General features: G+C 43.5%; 1 protein-coding gene and 1 non-coding gene across 4 annotated transcripts in view; one reads left to right on the forward strand and one right to left on the reverse strand.

Annotated features, from left to right (window-relative positions):
* Positions 1 to 819: 819 nt before the first annotated feature.
* On the forward strand, positions 820 to 890 carry TRNAG-GCC. Its single transcript has one exon. It is a non-coding gene; the product is annotated as a tRNA-Gly (tRNA).
* Positions 891 to 19185: 18295 nt separating this feature from the next.
* Positions 19186 to 26108, reverse strand: part of RHOH (ras homolog family member H) — a 50590-nt gene continuing 43667 nt past the window's right edge. For all 3 annotated transcript variants that reach the window (XM_043438701.1, XM_043438700.1, XM_043438702.1), the window contains exons 2-3: positions 23626 to 23746; positions 19186 to 23326 (exon numbers count right to left, since the gene is read on the reverse strand). In XM_043438701.1, coding sequence (XP_043294636.1) covers positions 22535 to 23110 — 576 coding nt within the window. In that variant the 5' untranslated portion in view covers positions 23111 to 23326; positions 23626 to 23746 and the 3' untranslated portion in view covers positions 19186 to 22534. The remainder of the gene's footprint in view (positions 23327 to 23625; positions 23747 to 26108) is intronic.

Genomic DNA, 26108 nt, shown 5'->3' on the forward strand with positions numbered 1-26108 from the left:
CTGGAGGAGGGCAAGGCAACCCACTCCAGTATTCTTCCCTGGAGAATCCCCATGGACAGAGAAGCCTGATGGGCTACAGTCCATGAGATCACAAACATTTGGACACAACTGAGTGATTAAGCTCAGCCCAGCACAGCATTTAATCACATGAATTAAATGTTTGTTTACATATTGTCTCCCACTTTTGACTGGAAGACCCTTTAGGGAAGGAACTGTGTTTTCTTTATCTTTGTTTTTCAAAGGCTTTACTTGGAAGACATGAAAATTTTGCTGAATGAATATGGGCCTGGAGTCCAGACAGCCCTGGTTCAAACCTCCTTCTCAGCCAAGTGCTGTGGAAACATCAGCAAATTATTTACCTAGAGGTTGCAAACGGCCGACAAACCACATCCAACTCAGACTTGATGTGTTTGGCCCACAGAGTGTTGACCCACCACTGTCTTGAAAGTTGTAAATTAGTTGATAGGACTTAAAACTCAGGAGATTTCATAGATAAAGATCTGGATTTCTAACTTCTGCTGAAAACTTGGAAGACAGCATGTGGTCGATTGATTGCAAAGATGGCCCCAGTTCTTCTCCCCTCCATTTGACCACATGGTCTGCAGTGTCACTTTACAGAGCTTCCCATAAACAGTTGACATCTATGTCTCCACATTTTGCCTCTGGATCAAGCCTTGTGAGTTGCCTTGGCCAACAGAATATGACAGAGATGAGTTATGGAGACATCTAATCCAAACACTCTGATCTCATGTGGACCCCTGAAATGCAAGATCCTCCCAACTCTTTTATTGAAATATGCCGGTAAGAATTTTGAGCCTTACATTGGTGGTTCAATGGTAGAATTCTCGCCTGCCATGCGGGAGGCCTGGGTTCAATTCCCAGCTGATGCATCGCACTGTGGTTTTGGGCTTCTCTGGTGACTTGGTTGGTAAAGAAACTGCCTGTAGTGCAAGAGACCTGGGTTCAGTCCCTGGGTTGGGAAGATCCCCTGGAGAAGGAAATGGCTACCCACTCCAGTATTCTTGCCTGGGAAGTCCTATGGACAGAGGGGCCTGGTGGGCTACAGTCCTTGGGGCTGCAAAGAGTCAGACACCACTGAGTAACTACACACACAAGAATTTTGAGACAAATATGATCATTTTGCTGGAAATTTGCAGGCATCATTCTCCATAACTGTGAATGCACATCCTATTTTTAGTAAGGCAAAATGGATCTAAGTATGCCATACGTGAGAATAACAGTTGTCACTTATTAATCTTCTCTAGTCCCATGAGAAGGAAACTTCCGCTGCAGTGCCAGAGGTCTTGGGCAGTCCAAAGTGGTATTTCCCAGGTATCTCCTGAGGTTCTTTGGCAACAGCTATCTTAAGCTAGCTATGCTTATTCTTTTTTGTAAATCCTAATGGCTCTGGGTTAATAATAAACTATCTTAAAATTGTCTAATAAAATAATATGACAGAAATGAGCATGCCAGTCCTAAGCCTGGACCTAAGAGGCCTTGGACATAGCTCTTTCTTTCTTGGAAACATGCCAAGATCCCTGTGAACAAGCTCAGGCTTGCCCATAGGAGAGTAAGAGAGCATATCAAACAAACACAAGTTATCTCCGTTGTCCCAGCCAAGGCCCAAGACACACAAGAGAGCCTATTCAAGATCAGAAAACAACTCACAGCTGACCCAAAAGATGACCTCACATGCATGAGTGAATCCAGCCAAGACTGAAGAACTACCTACCTGATCCATAGGTTGTAGGTAAATAATAAATGCTTATTGTTTTAAGTCACCGAGTCTGGGGGTAGTTTGTCAGGTAGCAATAGCTAACTGCCATACCTGGCCATGCTGGGCCTGCTGCCCCCCATGACCATATTTAACTGGGGGGAGCAGCCCCCTTGAGAGGAGGCTGGAATGCTGCGTCTCCTCACTGCTCCAGCCACCATCCCCTCTTGTCTTTCTGACACAGAAGATGAGTGATAGTTGACACTAATTGTCATTCTTTTTTTTGTTTTTAATGAGTTATATGCTCTTTTGTAGGTCTATTTTCTCAAAGTACGGAACAACAGTGAGAGTTGTGGCATAATAATGGTAGGATCACTAAGTTTTGTTGTTGGTAACTGTATATTGTCACCCTGTTTATTTAATTTATATGCAGAGTACATCATACCAGGCTGGATGAAACACAAGCTGGAATCCAGATTGCCAGGAGAAATATCAATAACTTCAGATATGCAGATGATACCACCCTTATGGCAGAAAGCAAAGAGGAACTAAAGAACCTCTTGATGAAGGTGAAAAAGCTTAAAATTCAGCATTCAAAAACTAAGATCACGGCATCCAGTCCCATCACTTCATGGGATATAAATGGGGAAACAATGGGAACAGTGAAAGACTATTTTCTTGGGTTCCAAAATCACTGCAGATGGTGACTGCAGCCATGAAATTAACAGATGTTTGCTCCTTGGAAGAGAAGCTATGACAAACCTAGACAGTGTGTTAAAAAGCAGAGACATTACTTTGCTGACAAAGGCCCATATAGCCAAAGCTTTTGTTTTTCCAGTAGTCATGTATGGATGTGAGAGTTGGACCATAAAGAAGGCTGAGAACTGGAGGAGGAAATGGCAACCCACTCCAGTACTCTTGCCTGGAAAATCCCATGGATGTGGCTGATTCATGTCAATGTATGACAAAAACCACTACAATATTGTAAAATAATTAGCCTCCAACTAAAAAAAAAAAAAAAAAGAAGGCTGAGAACGAAAGAATTGATGCTTTGGAACTGTGATGGTGGAGAAGGCTCTTGAAAGTTCCTTGGACAGCAAGGAGTTCAAACTAGTCAATCCTAAAGGAAATCAGTCCTGAATGTTCATTGGATGGACTGATGCTGAAGCTGAAGCTCCAATACTTTGGCCACCTGATTTGAAGAGCCAACTCATTGAAAAAGACCCTGATGCTGGGAAAGATAAAAAGCAGAAGGAGAAGGGGATGACAGAAGATGAGATGGTTGGATGGCATCACCAACTCAATGGACATGAGTTTGAGCAAGCTCAGGGAAATGGTGGAGGACAGGGAAGCCTGGCATGCTGCAGTCCATGGGGTCGCAAAGAGTCAGACAAGACTGAGTATCTGTTGGTGTCTGAGTGTCTGAGCAGCATTGTTGGTAACATTGAACAGTTACATGTGCTATAGTGCATGACATCATTTAATCTCTATACCACACTATGAAGTAGATGTTATTCTTCCCATTTTAAAGACAAAGAAACAGAGGTTGAGAGCGTAAGTGACTTAACTGTTTGAGCCACAAGCAGGTTTGACAAAGTCATGTCTTAAACATTCCTCTAGCCACATTGTCTTTACCTATGATCTTTAACAAGAATGGCCATCTTAAACTTTAAGTTGTTTGTGTTGACTAATTGAGAGGTCTTAACTCTCACTAGTAACATCTCATTATCATTCTTGAGTGGCTGCTTTTCTTGTCATTTGGTTAACAGCACACCAAAAGAGTTCTTATAACCATGACTATCAATACAGATTGAGAGAGCTTTATATTCTAAGCAAAACGAGTGAAGGGAAAAGCGTCATCTTACACCCACTCCCTACGAGTACCTTAGTTTGAGCTCTTGATTGAAACCCTGTAGGCTTCAGTTTTCTCTGTAAAATGAGATTAAAAACACATGCCTTGGGCTTCCCAGGTGACGCTAGTGATAAAGAACCCGCTCGCCAAAGCAAGAGACATGAGAGAGATGGGTTCGATCCCTGGGTTGGGAAGATCTCCTGGAGAAGGGCATGGCAACCACTCCAGTGTTCTTGCCTGGAGAATCCCATGGCCAGAGGAGCCTGGCGGGCTACAGTCCATGAGGTTGCAAAGGGTCAGACATGACAGAAGTGACTTAGCACGAACACATGCCTTGGTGGATTCTTTAAGAATTAAGTTTATCAGAACAGACAATGATCTGGTGCATAAATTCTGGAGCTAGACTGACAAAGTTTAAATCCCAGATTTCCCACTTATTAACTAAATCCATGAATAGTGCCTAGACAGATGCAAACTGTCTCTAATGTTCAACGAAATTACTTTAGTCCCTTTCCCCTGTAAGAATTATTTCTAAACTTTATTTGGTTCTGGTAAATTATTATCAATTAAAGCTAATTTTAAAGCAGATTATTTATTTGGAAATACCCTAAGAACTGATAGGGACCAAAATAATGTCAATTTGCTGAGTACTAAATAACTTTGATAAGAATTATAAAATATTTATACCTTCTGATCAAGGTAAAAACACCTTCTGAAGACACTTCAGAAAAATAGCATAGACAAAAACACTTCAGATATTTACAGCATCTACTCATACAATGGGATATTTAACCTTAAAATAAATATCACTGTGGGAAAACATGAAAATTTGTTCAGAAAACAGTGTTAAATGAAAATATGTGTGCACAAAATAATAAATACACATTAATTGCAATTCTACAAAAATAAAGTACACATTGAAAACACTTGGAAGAGGATATTGAATAATATAAATAGTCCTTTCAAGTTAAAATTTTAAGAAAATTATCAAGTATACTATAATTCCAAAGTTTGGAAAAATACAGATCATTATGCTACCCCATCATAAGAAGTGTAAGTATTTGTAGGCTATTACTCAAAGTAAATAATCACAATATGTTATTTTATTGGTATTTATCAATAAATGTAATTGAATATTGATATGTTTTATTGGGAGACATAAGAAAAAGCTATTATATAAACAAAATTTTTATGCTCTTAAAACCTGCAATCTGAACGTTTACACTAGGACTCATTCTTTCATTCCTACTGCCAAACCACATTCCTTCCTTCTTGCTGTTAAAAACCACACAGAACAAAGCAAAATTCCAACACTTCTAGCTCTCGATCAGACTATAAGAGGGAAATAAAAGGTTCATCCTCACCAGTGACAATAGGTGGGCTGAACACAGCATAATCCCTGTTCTCTGGGTTCCAAGTTGTCTGATGGAACATTCGCACCCAGGGTGTCACAGTCAGTCAGCTTTCACCAAGTCCTCCTCTGGTTGCACGTGGAAAGGAAGATCTCCCTCCTCCTGGATATCATGGAGGAGTAGAAGCCACTCCATCCATCAGACATTCCTCTAAAGAAGGGTTTAGATGCGTCTGCAATGTGGGAGACCTGGATTCAATCCCTGGGTTGGGAAGATCCCCTGGAGAAGGGAAAGGCTACCCACTCCAGTATTCTGGCCTGGAGAATTCCATGGACTGCATAGTTCACGGGGTCACAAAGAGTTGGACACGACTGAGCGAACTTCACTTTCACTTTTACGGAGGAAGGGAGCTTCTGACTAAAGACAGCTTAATTAATGAGTTGGTAGAACTCAGTTTTCTTCCTGAATCTTGTGGTTTGAGTATGGACTCTGGTTCTCCATGCTGTAAAATGGATGATTCTTTCTGCCCTTTCTTACTTCATAGGTGATGCTGGTGGTGATGATAATGACAGTGTTAAGAACAGCTAATGAGAGCCTGCTATGTGCCAGACCCCATGTTAAGTTTTAATCTTCATTTATCTCACTTCATCCCTGAAAAAACCCATGAGTATGGTATTGGTATTATCCCCAATTTTATATCTGAGAAAACAGGAATTTGGAGAAGCTACATAATTTGCCTTTGTTCACACAGCTAACAAATGGCCACGAAAGAACTTAAAATCAGATCCATCTGATGATGCTAAAACCTGGCTTTTGACCTTCCTACCATACACTCTTGATGTAAGTTTATGAAACATCCTAGGGAAGCATGTTAAATATCCAAAGAGGCTAGAAGAGACGTGTTAAAAGATTAGTGAAAGGACATTTTATGTTATTAGTTTGGGTAGGTAGTATAGGTTCCAAGGTTACAGGAACCAGTCACCTCCTTTCGTAACTGAAGACCCTGCAGCTGGCAGAACAGATGATCATAGCCACACAGTGCTTTAGTCCAAGCTTAATTTTGCGAGTCCTCGGTTAATTCTCTCCTGGCCCCTTCCACAGAGCTTTAATCTCTGTTCAGATGATTCTTGGAAGCACTGAAAAAGTCACCTGCCCTCTCCCCGTCTCTGTCTCCCCCCGCTCCCTCCCCCACCCCCACCAACCACATCCTCAGTCCCTCGGTCAGGTCATCTGTCAAGCTGTTTGTACTTGCTGGGCCGCCCGCTTTCATAGCGCTCCACACGCAGGTGCAGGAAGGGCTGCAGGTGAGAGCTTTGATCAGGTGGAGAGAGGCTCCCCCAGACCTCAGCTATTCTCGGCTCACCACATTCCAGGTAGTCTCATCACTCTGCCGCAGTCAGTGGGTCTCCCCCACCCTCTGGCCACCAACAACTGCAGCTGAGGTGTCTGCAGACCTGCATCTCCAAACTTTGCAAGGATTCATGAAGTAGTAAAGGAATGAAATATAACTATACAAAATACAGAGATCTGTAGAAATACAGCTGATGAAGGCCCATTCTTTGACATTTCAGTGAGATCCAATCGAAAAATTCAGTTCGACCCAATCGAGCACATTCTAATCAAGTTTTTGCCAATGCCTTTCAGATGAAAGGGCTGTTGATAAGGTTACTATTATGTTAATAAATCCAACAACCAGTTCTCAGTCGTCTTCCAGTTGAAACCCAGTAGCATCTGACACAGTTGAAGACAGGGTAAGTGACCAGGTAATATTGTCACTTGGCTGAGAGTTTTATCAATGCCCCAGTGATAAAGTTTTAGTAGTTAACACCAAAGTGGGCCAGTGTTCTTTGTAGTTGTTGAACATTTGTTTGTGCTGAAGTGGTGTGGTTATGCCCCTCTATGAAATAAGTTCAGTTCTTTTTACCAGTCTTTAGGAAGTACCATATTTTTCAAGTCACATAAATCTCTCAACAGAAATCTGTTAACGTCTAAGAGGATGTAATATTATAACCACTACTCACACACCTGCCATTTGGCGAGAGTCCGCTATGCATCAGGGATTACATAGTCCAGTGGTTAAGGTCACAGACTTCCTGGAACCTTCTGGAGCCTCACCACCTAGGTTCAAATTCTGGCTCTGGGGCTAACTGGCTTAGAGAACAAGAGAAATATACAACATGTAAGGCTACCTCGAGCAGTTGCCTAAGTTGTTCACTGCACAAAAGTACTCAGCCAACAAGTGAGTGGTAGCTACAGTTATACCCACAGTCCTTTCACCAAGCCCTCTGTCCAGTGTGAGATTATGCCCACCTGAAGCAGGGGGCTCTGCAGAAGTGTGTGCCTGTGAGACCTCTAATATACACAAAGGTGTCAGATGGCCTAGCAGCAACCCTGAAATTGGGTTCTCAAGGAGGCAATTCTGAAATTGGGGCCTCTGTGGTCAATTAATTTCACCGTGGGATAGGTTACATTTAGAGCCTCAGTGCCGAGAATACCACTTGCCACACAGCACTCAGCAATGTTTGCTGAGTGAATTAAACAATGTGAGAATTATCTTCATGAAAAAGTTGTAAAAGTAATGAACAATAATCACTGTAGAAACCTCAAAAAAAGTCAAAACTATTCTCTAATAACACTAAGGACCGACGGACCTATTTCTCTCATTCTCTGCAGGTGTTCAGGGTTCATCCATGTGGTTCAGATTTTACATTGCAACTAACCTTTAAGAAATTATAACATCAATTTTTGGAGTACTTTCAAAGAAAAAACATCCACAATGATCTAAAAAGCCTATTAAAGTGCTTCTCTTTGTTCATGTGAAGCTGAATTTTCTTCGTATGTTGCACCAAAACTACCCATTGCAAATTGTGCCAGATTGACTGCAGAAGCAGACCGAGACCCAGCGATCATTTATTAAGTCAGACATTAAAGCAAACTGCAAAAATGCAAAACAGTGGTACTCTTCTCATTAAAATTTGTGTTTAGGAAAATATTTTTGAATCAAGAATGTGTCATTTGCGTTCATGGTGAATGGATTTATTATTACTTTAAGTGAATATATAAATATTTTGTCATTTATCGATTGTGATTTTAGTTTGGTTAACAGTAATAACTATAACTCACATCCACAAAAACTCCTTAGATTTTTCAGTGATTTTTAAGAGTGTAAAGTGGCCCCAAGACAAAAAAAGAAAGTTTGAGAATTGCAGATTTAAAGCAAACTAGGTTATCAGAATCATCTAGGGAACTTGGTAAAAATACAGAATCTGGGCCCCACCCATCTAGGTTCGAATTCAGTAGAGCTAGAATAGAGCTCTGAGAATTTGTGTTTTATAAGAACTCTCCCAGTAATTCTGATTATCAGTCACTGGTAAAAACAATAAATATATTGAAAGTTTGAGAAAATACAGCCCCAGTGGAGGCGTGCACTACAATTGTGAGAGAAAGCTTCAGTGATCCAACAAACGTTTACCAAGCACATACTAACTTTCAGGCAATATTGAGATCGCTGGCCAGACACAAACCATGTCCTGCAGAAACTCACTGGCCAATGAGAGAGGTGAAGAGGGAAGGCAAGAGCTCCTGAACACAGCCATGGGGTCTGTGATGGGGGAAACGGGGTGCTGTGGCAACGCAGAAGCAGGGCACGCCACATCAGAGGGCTGGCCTTAAATGATGGGAAGGTCTGGAAAGCTGAGGGGAAAGGGGTAACAAGGACCTAAGTTAAGATAAAAACCCGGAGGCTGATGTTCATGATGTTCATGCGGCAGGCAGTACATTGGCCAATCCAGCTGGATTGGAGGAGTAGCTATAGAACAGAACAAGATAAGGTCAGGGAGGTTGGCTGGGCCAGACAACAGAGGACTTTGACACCAATGAGCTGCCTGGAGTTTGGTGGAGATACAATGAAAGACACCCTTTAGGATTGTAACTTTGGTGACATATGGAGGATGAGGGGATGAAGAACGGGATTGCCTACTAGTTGGCAATTAGAATAATGTGATTCTGGGGGCCATCCAAGCCAGGTAGGACGTTCAGCAGCAGTGTTCACGCTCAAGGTCTAAAAGAAATTAGATAATCTCCTGAAAACCAGACAGTGGGATAAAATTAATTTAATAAACCCTCCCTGAACTTTCTACATCCCTTTCGTTTGGATTCTGTGAATCATTTGATAGCAGCAGCTCTTGAAATTTGAGGCTCGTAGACTCCTTTGAGAATCTGATGAAAGCTTTAGATACTCTCTCCACAGTGGGGGAGGCAGGGAATGAACTAAAGCAAAAAGTTATGTGTGACTAGGCAGGATTTTCTCCACTCTCACATCCCTTTACCCTCTTATCTTTTTCTTCTTCTCCTTTCTGAAAGAGGTGCTGTTTGGTAAGAAGGGGAAAAAAAGATTCTTTCAGCAGAATAAGGCACCAGAGTTTTCCTGTAAGAGGGAGTCTTAGTAGCAGAAATGTCGGGGGTAGAAAGTTCACTTTGAAGTCCAGGAAGCCTCTTCCTTGGGAGCCAAAAGAAGCAATACAGGGGGGAACAGAGATGGAGCCCAAGTTTGGTGAAAGAGGAGGGGGAGAACTCAGTTATACAGGGTTTGACTGATGCCTCGTGGAGGAAGTAAAGACTCTACGCAGTGAGCAGAGGGACTGCCTAGAAGTAAGGCTTTCTTTCTGGAAACGCACTGTATCTTTACACCCACCAGACATGGTAGCCGTAACCCAGGGCCGCTTTTACATCTTACGTTTCTTGGAAGCCTCATCTTTCACAGCATTTGGGAACCGTGGTCCCCCGGCCAGAGCTGCTGGTCACAGTCGTGTAGACTGTTCCCTGAACCAAACTCTAGGCAGAGGGGCCAGTGGAGACCGGAGGCCCGCGCGTGCTGAGCTTGCCGAGCTCAGTCAGGCCAATGTGCACCCAGAGCAGGCGCCATTTTCTAATCCTCACACGGGTGCTCCGCGGGCTGGCGTCGCTGTACCACCTGCACAACACGCTTTCTCTCCTGCTGCCTCCTCCTCTTCTATGGGGAGAGGGGACTAGGGCAGAGAACGCTCAGTGTATACCTCCACAATATTACGTGGTCTGGGAACACTGGCCAGACTCCTGTCTCCCCTCCTCACGTTGCCTTCACTCGACCCTTCCATCTCACCCTCACGCCTGTTCCAGAGCCTCTTACACACAGACGCTACTCTCTCAGAGAAAATAAACTGAGGTTGAAGAAGAAAAATTGTTCACTACATGACAAGTGTGCTTCTTCTACCAAGAGCACAAAGAACAAAACAGACCTCCCTCCTCCCCTCAGCCCAAACCTCGAGGAGCGAAGAGAAAAGCTGTGAAAAAGGACAGCCCATAAACGGCGCCTGAGTAACAGCCGCAGAGCTGAAACCGCAGGAGACCGCTGCCTTCTCCCACAGCTGTGGGGTGAGTCGGCTTGGCTGGCTTCCAGATCACACACCTGCTGTAAGTCTTTCAGCCAGAAGTGGCCCCAAGCGGATTCGAGCTTAATGCCCTCCCCTCAACCTTAGGGGGAGACTTCAAGGTGTGGGAAATTGAGTGTTACCCCGTCAGTCACAAGCCTGGCTGACTTTCCCCACTTCGGGCTGCCCCCTCCGCCCTTGAGGGACTGGGCTTTTGCTGCTCTGGGTAGTTCCTTTCCTGAGCCCCCTGCTGGAGTCTGTCCTTCCAGCCTCATTCCCACCAGAGCAAGCTAAGACCCAGAGCTTGACTTGGAGCAGAAAAGTAACTCGGTAGCACAGGCCTTTTGACTTCAAGGAGACCCAGAGTCCACAGGCATCATCTTAACTCATTATTGACCAGGGGAATTTTTGCAGAAACTTATGCCTGTGGCCGGCAATTTGTTATGTAAGTGAATATTGAAACGTCTCCAGTTAATAACGTTTGGGTAACAAAAGACATCTTGATACATACTAATATGTCTCTGGTCAATAATGTGATAACAATGGTGAACACTTAAGGTGCACACGTTACTTGCCAAACACTTTCCATCCAATGCCTCACCTCATTCCCACAACCTGAGGTATTATGCTCTCCATTTCATAGATGAAATGAAACTCAGAAATATTACAAAGCTTGCTCAAGGTCACAGGTTCCTGCCAACTCCACCAACCCATCAAAACTGTCTCCTCCTTTCTTAGATACGATCGTGTGGCATATTGCTGTGGGCTTTCTTCAAGGGAAGAGGTCTCTAGGAGTCCATTTCAAAGATTCACACATGATAGGAATGGCCAGATAATCAGACTAGAAAAGGGAAGAAAAGAATGTATGGCTAAATGTCAACTACACAGTTGTCTAACGGTCAACCGGGGATAGGGGGAAGAAAGTGCGAGGGTGACTGGTTTCCCAGAACAAGTCTCAATCCCATTACAGTCTATCAGAAAGTTGTGTAGGTGTTTTATCAGGAGCATTGATTTTCTCCCCAGTAAGAGGTTTTGAATGACATCACACACAGAAAGAATCTGTCCCAGACTAGGTCTAAGACAATTTTTCTTTCCAATGCTATTATGATGAACATCACGTTATCTTTATATATTCCAGGACTGTTGAAATTTAATTATGTAAAAATAACATATAATCATGGTGTTACAGTAAACCAGAGAAAGTCAGGATCAACCTATATGCCCGGCCTGTAACAGGTGCTTAATAAATGTTTATTGAGAGAATGAATGAGCAAATGAATGAACTTTTCCAAACAGAGAAGGGACGAGTGAACTAGATCGAAGTTACTCAAAGTGTGATCCAAAGACCCGGCAGGGCAGGTCTGCAAACTGTTGCTGGACCACAGCAAGATAAGCAGAGAAATCAAGAGTATCTATTTTGAGTTTTTTAGTAATTCAGTAATGTCTATTGAATCTACAAATAAAAATAGGACTTGCATTTTGTCTTTTTTTACTTCATTTTTTCCTATTAAATCTTTGTCTTTTCTTCTTCTTCCACAAATTCATCACACTTTTAAGCTGTCTTGGTCTGCAGTGATTGGAAATAAAGAAAAAGAAAAGGTCTTTTACCACAGTGGTTTAATCAGAAGATCACAGACCCATTGGAGAGGCCAGTTGATTTTCTTACATGACAAGTTCCATTCTGAAAACCTCCTGGAAGAGATGAGACCCTGAGTGTGTCCTACACACACCTCCAGCCAGTCAGCTGTAACAGCAGACTCACCCAAGGTGACTGTCGTTCTTTGGAGGGGAGGGAAATAGAGGTGTCCACTCAAGGGTCCTCATCAAACAGCTTCCCAAAGCCATGCCATGGCTCAGAGGCTCAGCGGCTCTCATGTTCACCTCCCTCCCCCACCCCCGAACTTCAGAATGAACCAGGGAGAACCAGAGGCGTTAGCATCAAAGCGGAGCAAAATCCGAAGCTCTGTGTTGTGGCAGGATGGGGGTTTTCTTCCCCCCTCACCCTCTTTCCTTCCTCCCCAAGACCCCCTCCCAGCCCTTCCTGGGAGGAAGTCTGGTAAAATGGAAGAAAGTGACTGTGAAAGCCTAACATCAAATACTTCTGACAGGTGTCAATAGTAACCAAGGAAAGGGGTGTTTGTTTCAGAGCTGTTTCACTCTGAAGGGCTTAAGCCTCCACTGGGGACCTTCTACACGGAGCCCAAGCCTGCAGGAAGGGCAGAGAAAGTAGAAAAAGATGGGATGACAGGGAGGGGAAAGATGGTCAGAGAAGACCAGAGAAAAAAGACCTGGGTGGATGGTCATCAAACTCTGTGATGAACTTACAGGTAGCTGATAGGAAAGCAAGAACTCTCTGGACATCATACCTGTCATACTAAGACTTTTCTTTCTAGGACTGGAGTGCCTACAGCACCCCCTCCCCAGTTATGTAACAGGAGCTGGAGTGTGAAACCCAACAGGTGGAACCATTCTTGGAAGTGTAGTGTCAGGAGCTTAAGCTTGCCCCACATAGCCTGGACTGAATCCTGACTCTTACACAGGCTAGGTGTCTGACCTTGGGGAAGTTTCCTCATCTGTAAAATGGGGATAATAATATTAGCTTCATCTTGGGTGCTTACAAGAAAATTAATTAACATACATAAAGCACATGGATTCAGATATATCTGTGGTTTTTACAACAGCTTTAAGCAAGGCCACACACACACACTTCCCAAAGTTCAGTAGACGCCCATAGATGCAATTAACAAATATGTGGTTTCAGGTTCCTGGGGAAAATCTGAAATAGTTACCACGCTGCTTTACATACAACGGCATAGGAATATGTATATTCATGAATACGCTGGAATTGAAAGCTGTTCCCAGTATAGTGATATTTAAAAGGCAGGTTGGAAAAAAAAAAAAAAAGGCAGGTTGGAAATCAGATTGGACCTTATGATCCCATTTTTGCAAAGACACACACATACATGTGTAAGAAAAATTCTGGAGGGGTAAATACCAAAAAAAAAAGGTTTAACAGTGATAATCAGTGTTATCAATAATAATTAAAACAGTGATTTTAATTATTGTCTTTTGTTTTGCTTTTTTCTATTTTTTTTAAACAAGGATGCAATACTTGTATAATCTGGGAAGACAGGCATAGAAATACATATCTCGGCTTCCCTGGTGCCTCAGTGGTAAAGAATCTGCCTGCCAATACAGGAGACACGGATTCCATCCCTAATCCAGGAAGATCCCACCTGCCGCGGAACATCAAAGCCCATGTGCCACAACTATTGAGCCTGTGCTCTAGAATCCAGGAGCTGCAACTACTGAGCCCGCGTGCCACAAATACTCGCCCTGGAAGCCCACTCGCCCTGGAGTCCGTGCTCCCCAGCAAGGGAAGCCGCCGCAGTGAGAAGCTGGTGCACCGCAGCTAGAGAGTAACCCCCACTCGCCACAACTAGAGGAAAGCCCGCGCAGCAGCAGAGACCCAGTGCAGTCAGAAATAAATAAAACTTGTATTAAAAAAAAAAGAAATACATATCTATGTAAAGAATCTCTTTCCTTTATGCTTCTTTTAACCTGTCCTGACCAGGCTGGTTTGCTGATTTCCCTTCTGAGCATTTGGGTGGAGGAAGGAAGAGTGTGTCTCTGGTTTCCCCTGAGCCCATGACAGCCCAGCTCTGAGTTTTCGGGGTTCATAGCGCTGGTTGTTGAGCTTGTTAATAACAAGCAAGGCAGCGCTGCTGACTGGCTGCTGCGTCCTATGCCTTCCTGCTCCTCTGCTGTTTCTGGTTTCACGTGTTGGCCTTTCCCTCTGACATTTTCTTTTTTTTTTAATCACCTGCCAATGTTCCTGACATTTTAAGCAAAAGGCAAACCTTTAAAATTCCATCATTGAAACCTGAAACAAATAAACACAGAGTCCAAATCTCAGAGGTAGAGCTTGGGAGGTCTGAGGCCTGAGGGAAGATGGAAGAGCTCCTGAGAGCCAAGACCTGACCTCCAAGTCTCGGCTTTGCCGGCAGCTCTGCGTCTTGGGCAGCTACGGGAGTCAATTTCTTCATCTGCAAAGTGATAAGCTTGGGCCAAATCCTCCCTGAGATCCCTTCCAACTCCAAAAACGTGAGTCTAGTAATAGCACATTAATAATAATGTAATAATTATAGTATAATATATAAACAGTGATACTATATGGCGTAATTATTAAAATAATAAGACAAAAATAATAGAGAACACAAGAAAATGTTCCACCCATGTTGATTTAGATATTAGACCTTCAATAGAAGCGTATACACTAACAGAAGGAGAGAAAAAAGTTAGTGTGAGTTTGCATGCAGTGTACAGAGAATTAGTGCAAATACAGTTTGGACCCTTACAGATAATTTCCTTCTTTCAGACTTTTCAATTTGTTACTCAGAGGCAACTACGTAGAAGTGGGTTCAATTTTTTTAATGTGTTCTGATAATAAAGATGATAATATTAATGAGCTGGGCTTAGAAGGGACCTCACTTCTGGACAGTAACTGTGTGCACGGCCTAGACACATCACATCACCTTCCTGGCTCTCATTTCTCTCACTTCTTCACAGGGTCATCTTGAGCCTCAGGTGAAATCCTGATACAGTGGGAAAAAGGGGAGTTTGGAACCAAAAGATCTAAGCACAATCCTGATTTTGCCAAGCATTAGCTAGATGCACATAGATGGGGTCAGTTAGCCTTGCCCTATAGTCAAAGGTATGGTTTTTCTAGTATCATGTATTGATGACAGAGTTGGACCATAAAGAAGGCTGAGTCCTGAAGAACTGATGCTTTTGAAGTGTGGCGCAGGAAAAGACTCCTGAAAGTCCCTTGGATTGCAAGGAGATCAAATCAGTCAGTCCTGAAAAAATCAGCCCTGAATATTTACTGGAAGGACTGATGCTGAAGCTGAAGTTCCAATACTTAGGCCACCTGATGCGAAGAGTTGATTCATTGGAAAAGACTCTGATGCTGGGAAAGATTGAGGGCAAGAGAAGGGGCAGCAGAGGATGAGATGATTAGCTGGCATCACTGACTCCACGGGGATGAATTTGAGCAAATTCCAGGAGATGGTGGATGACAGAGGAGCCTGGTGTGCTAGAATCCATGGGGTTGCAGAGTCAGACAAGACTTAGCAACTGAACAGCAGCAACAACCCTCCTGAGTCTTAGCTTCCTGGCCTGTAAAATGGGCCAAATAATAACACACAGCATTATTGTGAGGTCCTGGGAGAAAACGTACACAAAGTTAGAGAATGCTAAGCAAACACTGGCAATTAGTCCCATAAGACATGGAAAGGCACTTTGGACACATTTAAAGAGCTCTATAAATGAATATGTGGGGTGGTGATCATGGAGACTGATTCACTCAGGAAATAGAGGTCAGGGTCTACTATTAGCAAGGCCCCATTTCAGATGCTGGAGCCACCAGAGATGGGTGACAGGGGTACCTGGCTGCAGAGGGAAATGATGATGAGGAGGGAGGGATATATTTGCTAAGTACATACGTGCAGTGATTTATTGAAGACTTTCTGAAAACTTTTTTTTTTTTTTAAATAGCTTCAATCAAAAACCCTCAGTAAATCTTTAGTTCCCTGAAATGATGGCTTTACCATCCAACAACTGCCCTTCGGTTAATTCCAGTGACTCACTCGTAAATTACACCCCTGCCTGTTTCCCTCTGCATGAAAGTTCCACAGACAGAAGACAGATTGGGCAGCTTGCTATGCTTTATTTAAACAACCCAGCCATAAAGGGCAAGTACTACAACGGCATCAGTAGATGGGCTCTAATGTGCTGTAACCTTGCTCTTTCTCAAGCCTGTGCTACCATACACACACCAATTCTTGGAATAGGTCCACAGAACGCAGCAGGCAGGCTCTTGGCTCTCCTTTGCGGCCTATCTCTTCTGTGAGTTCTAAGTCACTTCCTTCCTTGTTTTCAGAATCCGTTGGAAACCACTTGCTGGTGTAAGCCTCCAGCATCAGCCTCCTTCTGTAAACTGTGTCACTTTTCTGAGCCAGTCTGCTAATTCATCCCTCGGAACAGCCCTAACCCAACAGGGTTGGAATTGCCAGATGGGCTGGAATCCCCAGGTAAGTTCGTCACTTCTGGAGGGAACTGGGTAGTGAACACTGATTACTGTGAAAAGCCTGAGTGTCCCTTTTTTGAGGCCGGCAAAGTTAAGTTTGCTCTCTTTTTCAGAGGGGGAGTTTATTTTTAAACAATGCAGTCTGTCTACATCAGCCAGGCTTCTCCTCACTTCAGAGAATAAACTATCAAATGTCCTCTCTTTCTTTTCCTAATTTGTTTCTTTATAGCACTGATCACACATCCACAGTTATCAGATTTGTTTACATAATTATTATCTGCACATACACAGCTATCCCTACCTAACTAGATCCTAAACTCCACAGAAGCAGTAGCTTTGGCTATTTTCAGTCTTGGTGCCAAGAAGGTCATGGTCCAATGGGGACATGAAAATATAAACACATAATTATGAAATAACATCATAAATCTAGTGATGAAGAAACGCTCAGATCGATATCTCTTTTAGTGATGGAGTTCTCTACTTTCTTTGACTCACCCCCTTTACAGAACATCAAGTTTTAGTTGCTTGGTCATGTTCAATTATTTGTGAACCCGTGGACTGTAGCCTGCCAGGCTCCTCTATCCATGGACTTCTCCAAGCAAGAATACTGGAGTGGGTAGCCATTCCCTTCTCCAGGGAATCTTCCTGACCCAGGGATCAAACTCGGGTCTCCTGCGTTGCAGGCAGGTTCTTAACTGTCTGAGCCATCATGGAAGCATAAGGAGCCTCGTAAATGATGAATGAATACATAAGGGATTGGAGGCTCTGTAGATCCCTTCAGTAAGGCACTGAAAGTCATCTGTTTTGTGCTAACAAGGAATACTGCAAGTTACAAAGTACAGGAAACTTGGATTGGAAAGCGAGCTTATGAAAAGTGAAGAAGTGAAACAAAACCTCTCTGCTCATGCAGCTGAGAGAAAGAGAATCCAAAGGGTGGTAGCGAGAATGAGGTGGACTGTCTGCCACAAGCTCACAGCGCTTCGGTAGGTCATTTAACAGTCCAGGATTATAATGTCTTAGTCCCCTGAAGAGCAGGAGCCTCCCAGCTCTGAGGTACACAATGTGCCAACTGAACGATGCAGCTGCCATCCGTTGAAAACTTACTATGTGCCAGTCACACTGCAGCCTTTGCCTGTATTCATTCTTTTCTTTAACCCTTGCCACCTTCTGATGCTATTTTCTCCATTTTACAGATGAGGAAATTGATGCACAGAGAGGAGAGTTAACTTGCACAAGGCTGCCAGGCTAGTGAGTGGCAGAGCTGGAATTCAAATTCTGGTAATTTGACTGTACAACCTGAACTTAAAATTAAAAAAAAAAAAAAACTAAACTGTTTAAATTATTAAATACATCAGGCACACAAGAGTGCATAAAACACATAAGAAGAGTTTTGAGTGCTCACTGACTGCCCACACATACAGATGACCTTGAATATTTGGTGAGTACACCAGCCAAAATCCCATAGGAAACCAAATTTATTCCAGATGGTTCAGATGAAGAGATGTGAATGAAGGCACGGCTGGGAGAGGTCTGGATTAAGGCGACATCCCAAGACTAGCAGCAGCAGGACCTCCTATAGGACTGAGAGACAGAGAGAGGAAATACAGTCCGAGGCCCTGTGGAGATATGGAGAAGCCGCTCAGCAGGTGGGAGGGACTCTATGGACAAGCATCACCCAGGCAGGAAACAAATAGGAAAAAACGCCCAACTATTCTCTCATCCTACCCTCTGACTTCCAGACAGTCTCCCAGCAGCTGCATCCAAGTGAAAGCTAGTCAGGAAGAGACCCTGGGTGACGCAGACCAAGGATTAGCCTCTCAGCCACAGGGGAGGGCAGTCAAGGGTGGAAAATGGAGATGGGGGAGTGGGGACAACCAGCAGAGACCACCATGAGCATGTGATAGGAACCATCTGAGACTTTCTCATAGGAAGAGTGGCAAAAGGAAGCTCACGCAGGAAGACTGCCAAGCCCTAATCATCAGCATGTAACGAGTCATTTTCACCATCTTAGCTAAGGTAGCAAGTGTAATGAACATTAAATATAATTCACCATACAATTTTTAACTGGTGGAGTTTAATTACACCAAAATTACACTTTGAAAAGTAAAGATGCAAGGAAAATATCTCTATGTATTAGTCTGAGCCTCGGTTTCTCATCAAAAGAAAGAGAATAATATCTACCTTATGAGTAGTTCTGAGGATTTAATTAGATGGTGTATGTAAAGTTGGCCTAGCACAAACTTGGAACCAGTAGGAATTAAATATAGTTTGTTGCTATTATCATTACGTGCCATTTTACTCATCTTACCCTATTTAGCCCTGCAACAAACAGCACCTGCTTCTGCGTAATTTCCCATTATGTGGGCCAGTATCAACAAGTCCTAGAATATTCTGATCGGACCTAGATTCTTCAGCCCATGTATCTGCATAGAGATCCACCCAAACCATGAAAACGCAACCATGAACCATAGTTCACAGACATAAAACATTCCCACAGTCACTACTGTATGAATTCTTAGAGGAATCCAGGAATTAGTATCTGTTTTAGTTTAGAGAAACTGAGGCTGAAAGACACATGACCCAGACTTTGTGACTCCAAAATATGTCGCAACCATCTGCTTCTCTTAACTCCCACGTTATGGCGGTCTATCTACGGTTAAGGATTAAGTTCTATGTCAGGACACGGACACCTTTGTACACGATGGTGCTCCATGACTTAGATGCATCCCTTTCTCATTGCCAGGAAGAAAAATAAAAAGGTAGGACAAAGATCAGACTCGGAATATTTTATTAAAAATCAGTTTTAAAATACAGGCCACTTGACTGGTAGGGCTGGGGCCTACAAGGTTATATGAGATCACGTGTGGCAAAGATATACAGTCAGGCTGCTCTCGACGTGGCGGTTTTGAGCACAGCTTTGAAGTTCAGCAAACACACTCGAGACTCCTGGTGCTGCTACTCGCCTGCTGAGGGGCCTTGGACTCATCCGTCAGTGTGCTGGGCCTCAGTTTCCCCACGTAGGATGGTGCTCACACCACATGGTGAGATAACAAACACTCGAGTGTTTAGCACAGGACCCAGCATTTCCAAAGCCCTCAACAAATGACAACTGTTGGAGCGCTTTCTACTTTCTCATCACTCAGCCTAACGTCATTGCACTCGCTTCTACCACCCCACTTTGTCAGGATAAAGTAAAAGAAAATGGGATGAGTTATTCAACCACTCAGACCAACTCTTCAGTGTAAAACAAGAGCATATTTAATGTTGCTACTTGGGATGGTTAAAAATCAACATACAATTTTAAAAATTAATTTAAGAAAAAAAAAAGTACTGCAAGTTTTGAAGTGTAAGAAACAAATACTGGAGTCCAGGCAGGAGAAATAGATATACAGTCAGGTAAAACATTCACGCAGAACACATAGCGTGAATTCTAACACAATGACCTCTTTTCACTTCTTTCCCTCCCCCGCCCCTACCCCTACGTGGTGGGGTTCCTTCCCATAACCACTTTCAACACAAGAGCCCAAATCTTGTCCTTCTCTCCAGTTCAACGTGACTTTGTTCAACTTCAATACTTTCCCTGAGCTGGGCCCTGGGAACTCTGAGGTGTGGCTCTGACTTCAAGCACTATCATCTAGTAGGGGAGACAGACACCGACTGGCCTCAGTTTCTGCCAGGTCCCATCACTGGGGAGGGTTTCCACATAGAGTCCTGTTCTCAGATGAGTGGGTGCCCAGAGGGAGTCCTTGAGTTTGGCCCCAGCCAACAGGCAGGGGACTCATCTATGTGCCCAGTCGAAGGCAAAGTCATTAGATTGTGTCTGTCTGGACTTCCCTTCCCCCCCCTGCTTCCATTATGGAATCATCTCCTCTTCCCTCACTTAGAGTCAGTTGCCCTTCCCATTTTCAGATCCCTACCTCCACCACCCACCATTCCACCAATCTCCCTTCAACAAGAAAGAAAGAAAAGCTTGAAAACAGCCAATTTTGTCATTAGAAATTTATTCCTGCTATCACAGTAAATGGGGCTTCCCTGGTGGCTCAGAAGGTAAAGAATCTGCCTGCAACTTGGGAGACCCAGGCTGGATCCCTGGGTGGGAAGATCCCATGGAGAAGGGAACGGTACCCCACTCTAGTACTCTTGCCTGGAGAATTCCGTGGACAGAGGAGCCTGGCAGACTACAGTTCGTGGGGTTGGAGAGAGTTGGACACTATTGAGCAATACCTCCCACCCTAAAGACTGGCCCTGAAGGAAAACCTGCATGAGTTATTTAAGCCCATTTGCGATTGTTGGAGAAGAGGAGGAAGGTCAACAAGCATATCAGCAGGAGATGTGCTCCCATCACTGGCCCTGCCTGGCCAGCTCCGAAGGCCTCCACTCCCAGGATGCCCAACATAGAAAATTGGATCGAGTAGCTCTCATGTCACGGGAAACAGATAACACAGAGGCGAGGACAAGCCATGGGGCTGGAGAGCTGGAGCTGCTGGGTGCAGGCAGATGTGTCTGAACCAGGGAAGCGAGGGAACCTCAGGCTCAAAGACTCAGACCCCGGGTCCAGCTGTCTCACTGGAGGTGGATGAGAGAGGAGGAAAGAGAGAGAAGGCAGTGTAAAGATGAGCACACTTCTGATTTTGACACTGATTAGCGCTATAAAGAATTGACCACATAAGGAAACTAGAAAATTGGTTTGGTTACGTCAATGTAAGTCTAATCATAGTCATTTGTGCCAGCTGCCTTACCAGGGGTGTGTAATGGTGTGTTGCACCGTAACAGTGATGGACTTTAATAACCGTGGTTCAGAGTAGTTCTAGGTTTTATTTGATTAAGGAAGTAAATGCAACATGTGGGTTCCAGGCTTCACAATTTCTTAAGTTACATAGTCCTCTGTTTTCAGCTTTAATAGATGGTTAATACCGTTGCTTTTAAGCTATCAGATAGAATGGTGGGGGGATGTTCCTATTGATTCAGTATTTCCCCTGATAACTTTTTATTACAATTGCTATACAGTTTTCCTGTTACTTGGAATTTGTGATTTTTTTCCACTCAGATGTTTCATACTCATGAAATAGTAGAAGCTATAAATCCCCTTTTTTCCTTTAAACACATATCATTCATGTAGACACGGCCCCAATTAATTCTGATTAGACCCTCAAATTAATGAATTATGTTGCCATGCTAGCTCAGTTTAGAGCTCAAACAACAAATCTGCTAAATCACCATTATGGAGAACTTTGAGCCTTTCATCAGACCTACAATAAGCTAGGAAGCAGGCAAGGTGCAGCAGTCTCTGAAATGAAAGTAAGACTTCCTCACATCTGTTCCAAGTTCCGCGGTTATTGCTTAGAGCAGTCTGATTCTCTACCTGATAAGTGTTCCTTCAGTCTGTTTCAGTGAATGACAGAATACTTACTGTATAATTGAAATTCTTTGGGTCAAAGGCAATACCATAAGAAATAGTTTTTTTCAATAATTACAGAGACATAAAATGATAGTCGTTTAAAAATCATTAGGCAGTATTATAGTAACCTTATGTCATTTAACTGTATTTTATACATACAACTCTGAACAACAAATGAATGGAAAATTAATTGCAAGGATCAGTTTACAGTGATTTTAAAATTGGTTACCTAATAAAATCTAACAGGCGAGTGTGATTTCAACAAAATTACTACTTCAGGTGAAAATGCTAACACTATGAACATATGTCAGAGCCCTGTGAGGTCATTGCACTCACACATCAGTTTGTGAGTAGGGAGGAAAAGACTCCAAGTGTGAAAACTAATTATATACAAATGCTGTTCATTTGTTATTATTTAAATAAGCTGTGTCTTTAAATATGGGATTCTTTGGAAAACTCACTTCATTGTGGTTTTTGAATCAAACATGAAATAGTCATTACAGTGTCCCAAGGAATCTTCTAATTGTACTGGGCAAAGAGTTCATTCGTAGAGTACATATTATAAAAACATCCAGTGTCCAAGTCCCATCAACAACTGTATCCGGTAGTAAAAGCCAGTCAGGCCATGCCCAGAAAGAGCATCAGTCCTTCGCTGGCTTGCCTGCTCTCTCTGTCCCAGCCGGTCTCTGTGGTAAGTGAGTGTGGGATGAAGTCTCTGGGGTTCAGAGGATCTTGCACTCGTTGATGGAGAAGAACCTCCTTCTGTTGCGTCTCCGGGCTTGGTTGACGGCAGTCCGGACGGCACACTCAAACACCTGCTGGACGCCCCGGTTGCTGAGGGCCGAGCACTCCAAGTAGCCTTTGGCTCGCACATCCTGGGCCAGCCTCTTCCCTTCGATGGCGTTGACACAGGAGGCCCGATGGGGCCCCACCTCCCGCTGGTCCGTCTGGGTGGCCACCACCAGCACGGGGGTGCACGGCAGGTTGCTCCTGACTTCCCCGATCCACTTGTTCTTCAGGTTCAGGAAGGAGCTGTGGTTGGCCACGGAGTAGCACAGCAACACCACGTCCGCCTGCTGGTAGGACAGGGGGCGGATGCTCCTGAAGGCATCGTTGCCGGCCGTGTCCCAGAGGCCCAGGCTGATCTGGATCCCGTCCATGAAAACGTCTACACCTGTATTTTCATATACTGTAGGCTTGTAAGCTTCAGGGAAGGTTTCCGAGGTGAAACGTACCAGCAGAGACGTTTTCCCCACAGCAGAGTCTCCCACCAGCACACACTTGATGGAACTCAGCATCTTCGCGGCCCAGACTCCTAGTTACAAGTTCAGAATCCTGAGGAAGAGAGCCCTCAGTGGGCTACTGAGACAAACGCCATTCGACACGGGGAAGGACGGCCAGACGGCTTTGTGTTCTCAGGACCTCTGACAGCCGCTTGCAGGATGTTACTTCTTCCGGTCCATCCAAGGGAGACACACAGTCTACTTTGAAAGTATCCAAAGGCTGGTGTTCAACTGGAACAAGGAAGAGAAGTGGAGAAATTGAGTCTTTTTTCCCTTTTTTGATGACAGGGATCTTCCTCATTGGCAAATAGATCAATGAAGGGTCCCATCTCTGTGGAGCCGCCCGACCCCGCTTGTCTAAGCCACTCTTACCCCAGCAGAGAAAGCTTGAATCTGTTATACCCCAGCATTGGAACCCACAACTCCACCCAGTCAAGAAGCAGAAGCTGATTTGATCTCTAAAATCAGCCCAGCGATAAAAATACAAGCAGCTGCTCTGGCGGCAACATGAAAAAGACCTCAGTAGCAACCTGGTGTGAATGAGACGTGTTCGAACAGCTCTCTCTGGCCTTCTGCTCCAAGAAGTGGGGACCACAGCTAACAGAGGTCTCTGCCGCTTCAGTTTCTAACGGATCCCAGCCACTTTGGAAACTGCAAAAGAGAGCAATGTGATGAGCCTCAGATTCTATGAGCACTTCCTTTCATTTATTGATTCATCAGCTAGTGTTTGGTTTATGAGGGAATTTGTACTGAGGTCAGAGAGAAGAAATCACCAAAACTTTTAAAATTTGCTGTGGTTTTTCCCTTGAGGTGTTTCCAAAAACTGGCTGCAAAGGTAATGGAAAGGGCACTGTCCTTGGCATTTTCTGCATCTCAAGTCAGACTCCATTACCTATGCAACGACATGGCTTTGCTTAATCTTTAGCCCCAGTTTAGTCATCTGCAAGATTGTGATAAATTTAGGAACCACTTCTCAGAGATCTTGTGGGGATAAAATTGTTTCTCTCTTTTCTGAACAGCTACCTATATATCAGGAACTCTGCTAGGCTTCTGGTTAAACAAAATAACTTGCTTAAAAGCAGCTGTATTCTGTGCCTGTCACTTAAACAAGGAGCATAAATATGACAGCATCTAAATTTCATGAAAGGGTCAAATAAATTCTCATTCACTGCAGGTGAAAGAGCTCCAGACGATGAGATCAGCCTGGAGACGGTATCCTGTCTGCTGAAGCACAGCATCGCAAGGCCAGCCTGGCTTCAGACAAGGGAAAGGTCTTTTGGACCAAACTTCAAAGTAAAGGTTATTAATACAATCTGGGCTTATAACCTCCTCCACTGGCAATCTTCCTGACAGGTCACATGTAAAGTAATGTAAAACAGATCTATAGGATATGTCTGCTTCAAAACATAATTTTTAAAAATCACTCCTCTAAATTCAGACATTCCCCTCCAAGACATTTTTATCCTTGTCTACCTACAGTCTCTGTTTAATAAGACATAATAACCTTTACTGTTTTCCCTGGTAGCTCAACTGGTAAATAATCTGCCAACAATGCAGGAGACCCCGGTTTGACTCCTGGGTCGGGAAGATCCCCTGAAGAAGGCATAGGCTACCCACGCCAGTATTCCTGGGCTTCCCTGGTGGCTCAGATGCTAAAGAATCCACCCGAAATGTGAGAGATCTGGGTTCAATCCCTGAGTTAGGAAGATCCCCTGGAGGAGGGCATGGCAACCCACTCCAGTATTCTTGCCTGGAGAGTCCCCATGGACAGAGGAGCCTGGTGGGATACAGTCCATGGGGTCACACAGAATCAGACATGACTGAGCGACTAAACATAGCCCAGCAGCCTTTACAAATGAGTCGATCACATAAATAATTCACATAATTTTGACATATTCATTTTTATCACACATAAACAGGGTAAACTTGGCCAAGTTACTTAACCTCTCTGAGCCTTGGTTTCTTCACAAAGATGAAAATAAGAAAGGCAATTTCTTGATGGAATTATTGTAACAATTCAGTATATGGAGAGTCTGGCTTAGCACAGAACGTGGCACATGGAATCTATGGGCAGGCACCATATTTTTCAGCTTCTACTACTGTTTATTTAAAATGCCAAATATTGAATGTCCAAGTGTAGGGGATGTGGGATGTCAGATATTCACCCAGACTTTGTCTGAAAACTCCACATTGGGTCATTCTCATACACCATGGTCCTGGACACCTCTTTGTCACCAGACCTTTGAGTAAGGTCCCCTTAGGAGCTCCTTGGGTCTCAGACTTTAGCTCCTTAAACCTATGGATGATTTAAATGAAGCAATTGTGACCTCCTCATTACTGAGTCCAGTGTCAAGACTTAAGACATGTGTCAAGTTTGATGTCGACCCCGATGTAGTAGGACCAGGACCAAGAAAAATACGCATGTGTCAGGTGTTTGGTTATTAAATCATTTCTAAGAGATTGAATAGTCAAATTTCCTGAGTATATATCTACAAAAGGAAGTTGGTGAGGCAAAATTGTTAAGAATGCAGGCTCTAAAATCAGGTAGGTATGGAATTGAATCTGAACTGACCCACCTGTGCCATGAACTTAGAAGAATTTTTTAACCTCCCTAAGCCTCAATTTCCCTCCTTGTAAAATGTGATGTGATAATACCTACTAATACTGAGTTGTTGAGAGTATTAAATGTGCTTAAATATATAAAATCCTTAGCATAGTATATCAAGTAAACATACTGCAAGTACATAGTCACCACATAGAAAACACAATAAACAGTCCTTATTACTAAAATTATTGTTAAACAGTAATTGCTAAATATAATAATCAGTTCAGTTCAGTAGCTTAATCATGCCCGACTCTGTGACCCCATGGACTGCGGCACGTCAGGCTTCCCTGTTCATCACCAACTCCCAGAGTTTGCTCAAACTCATACCATCGAGTCAGTAATGCCATCCAACCATCTCATCAAATATAATAATAAGAAATTTTATATTATCAGTGGGGAATTAATTCA

The sequence above is a fragment of the Cervus canadensis genome, chromosome 19 (assembly GCF_019320065.1).
Source record: "Cervus canadensis isolate Bull #8, Minnesota chromosome 19, ASM1932006v1, whole genome shotgun sequence".
NCBI lineage: Eukaryota > Metazoa > Chordata > Mammalia > Artiodactyla > Cervidae > Cervus > Cervus canadensis.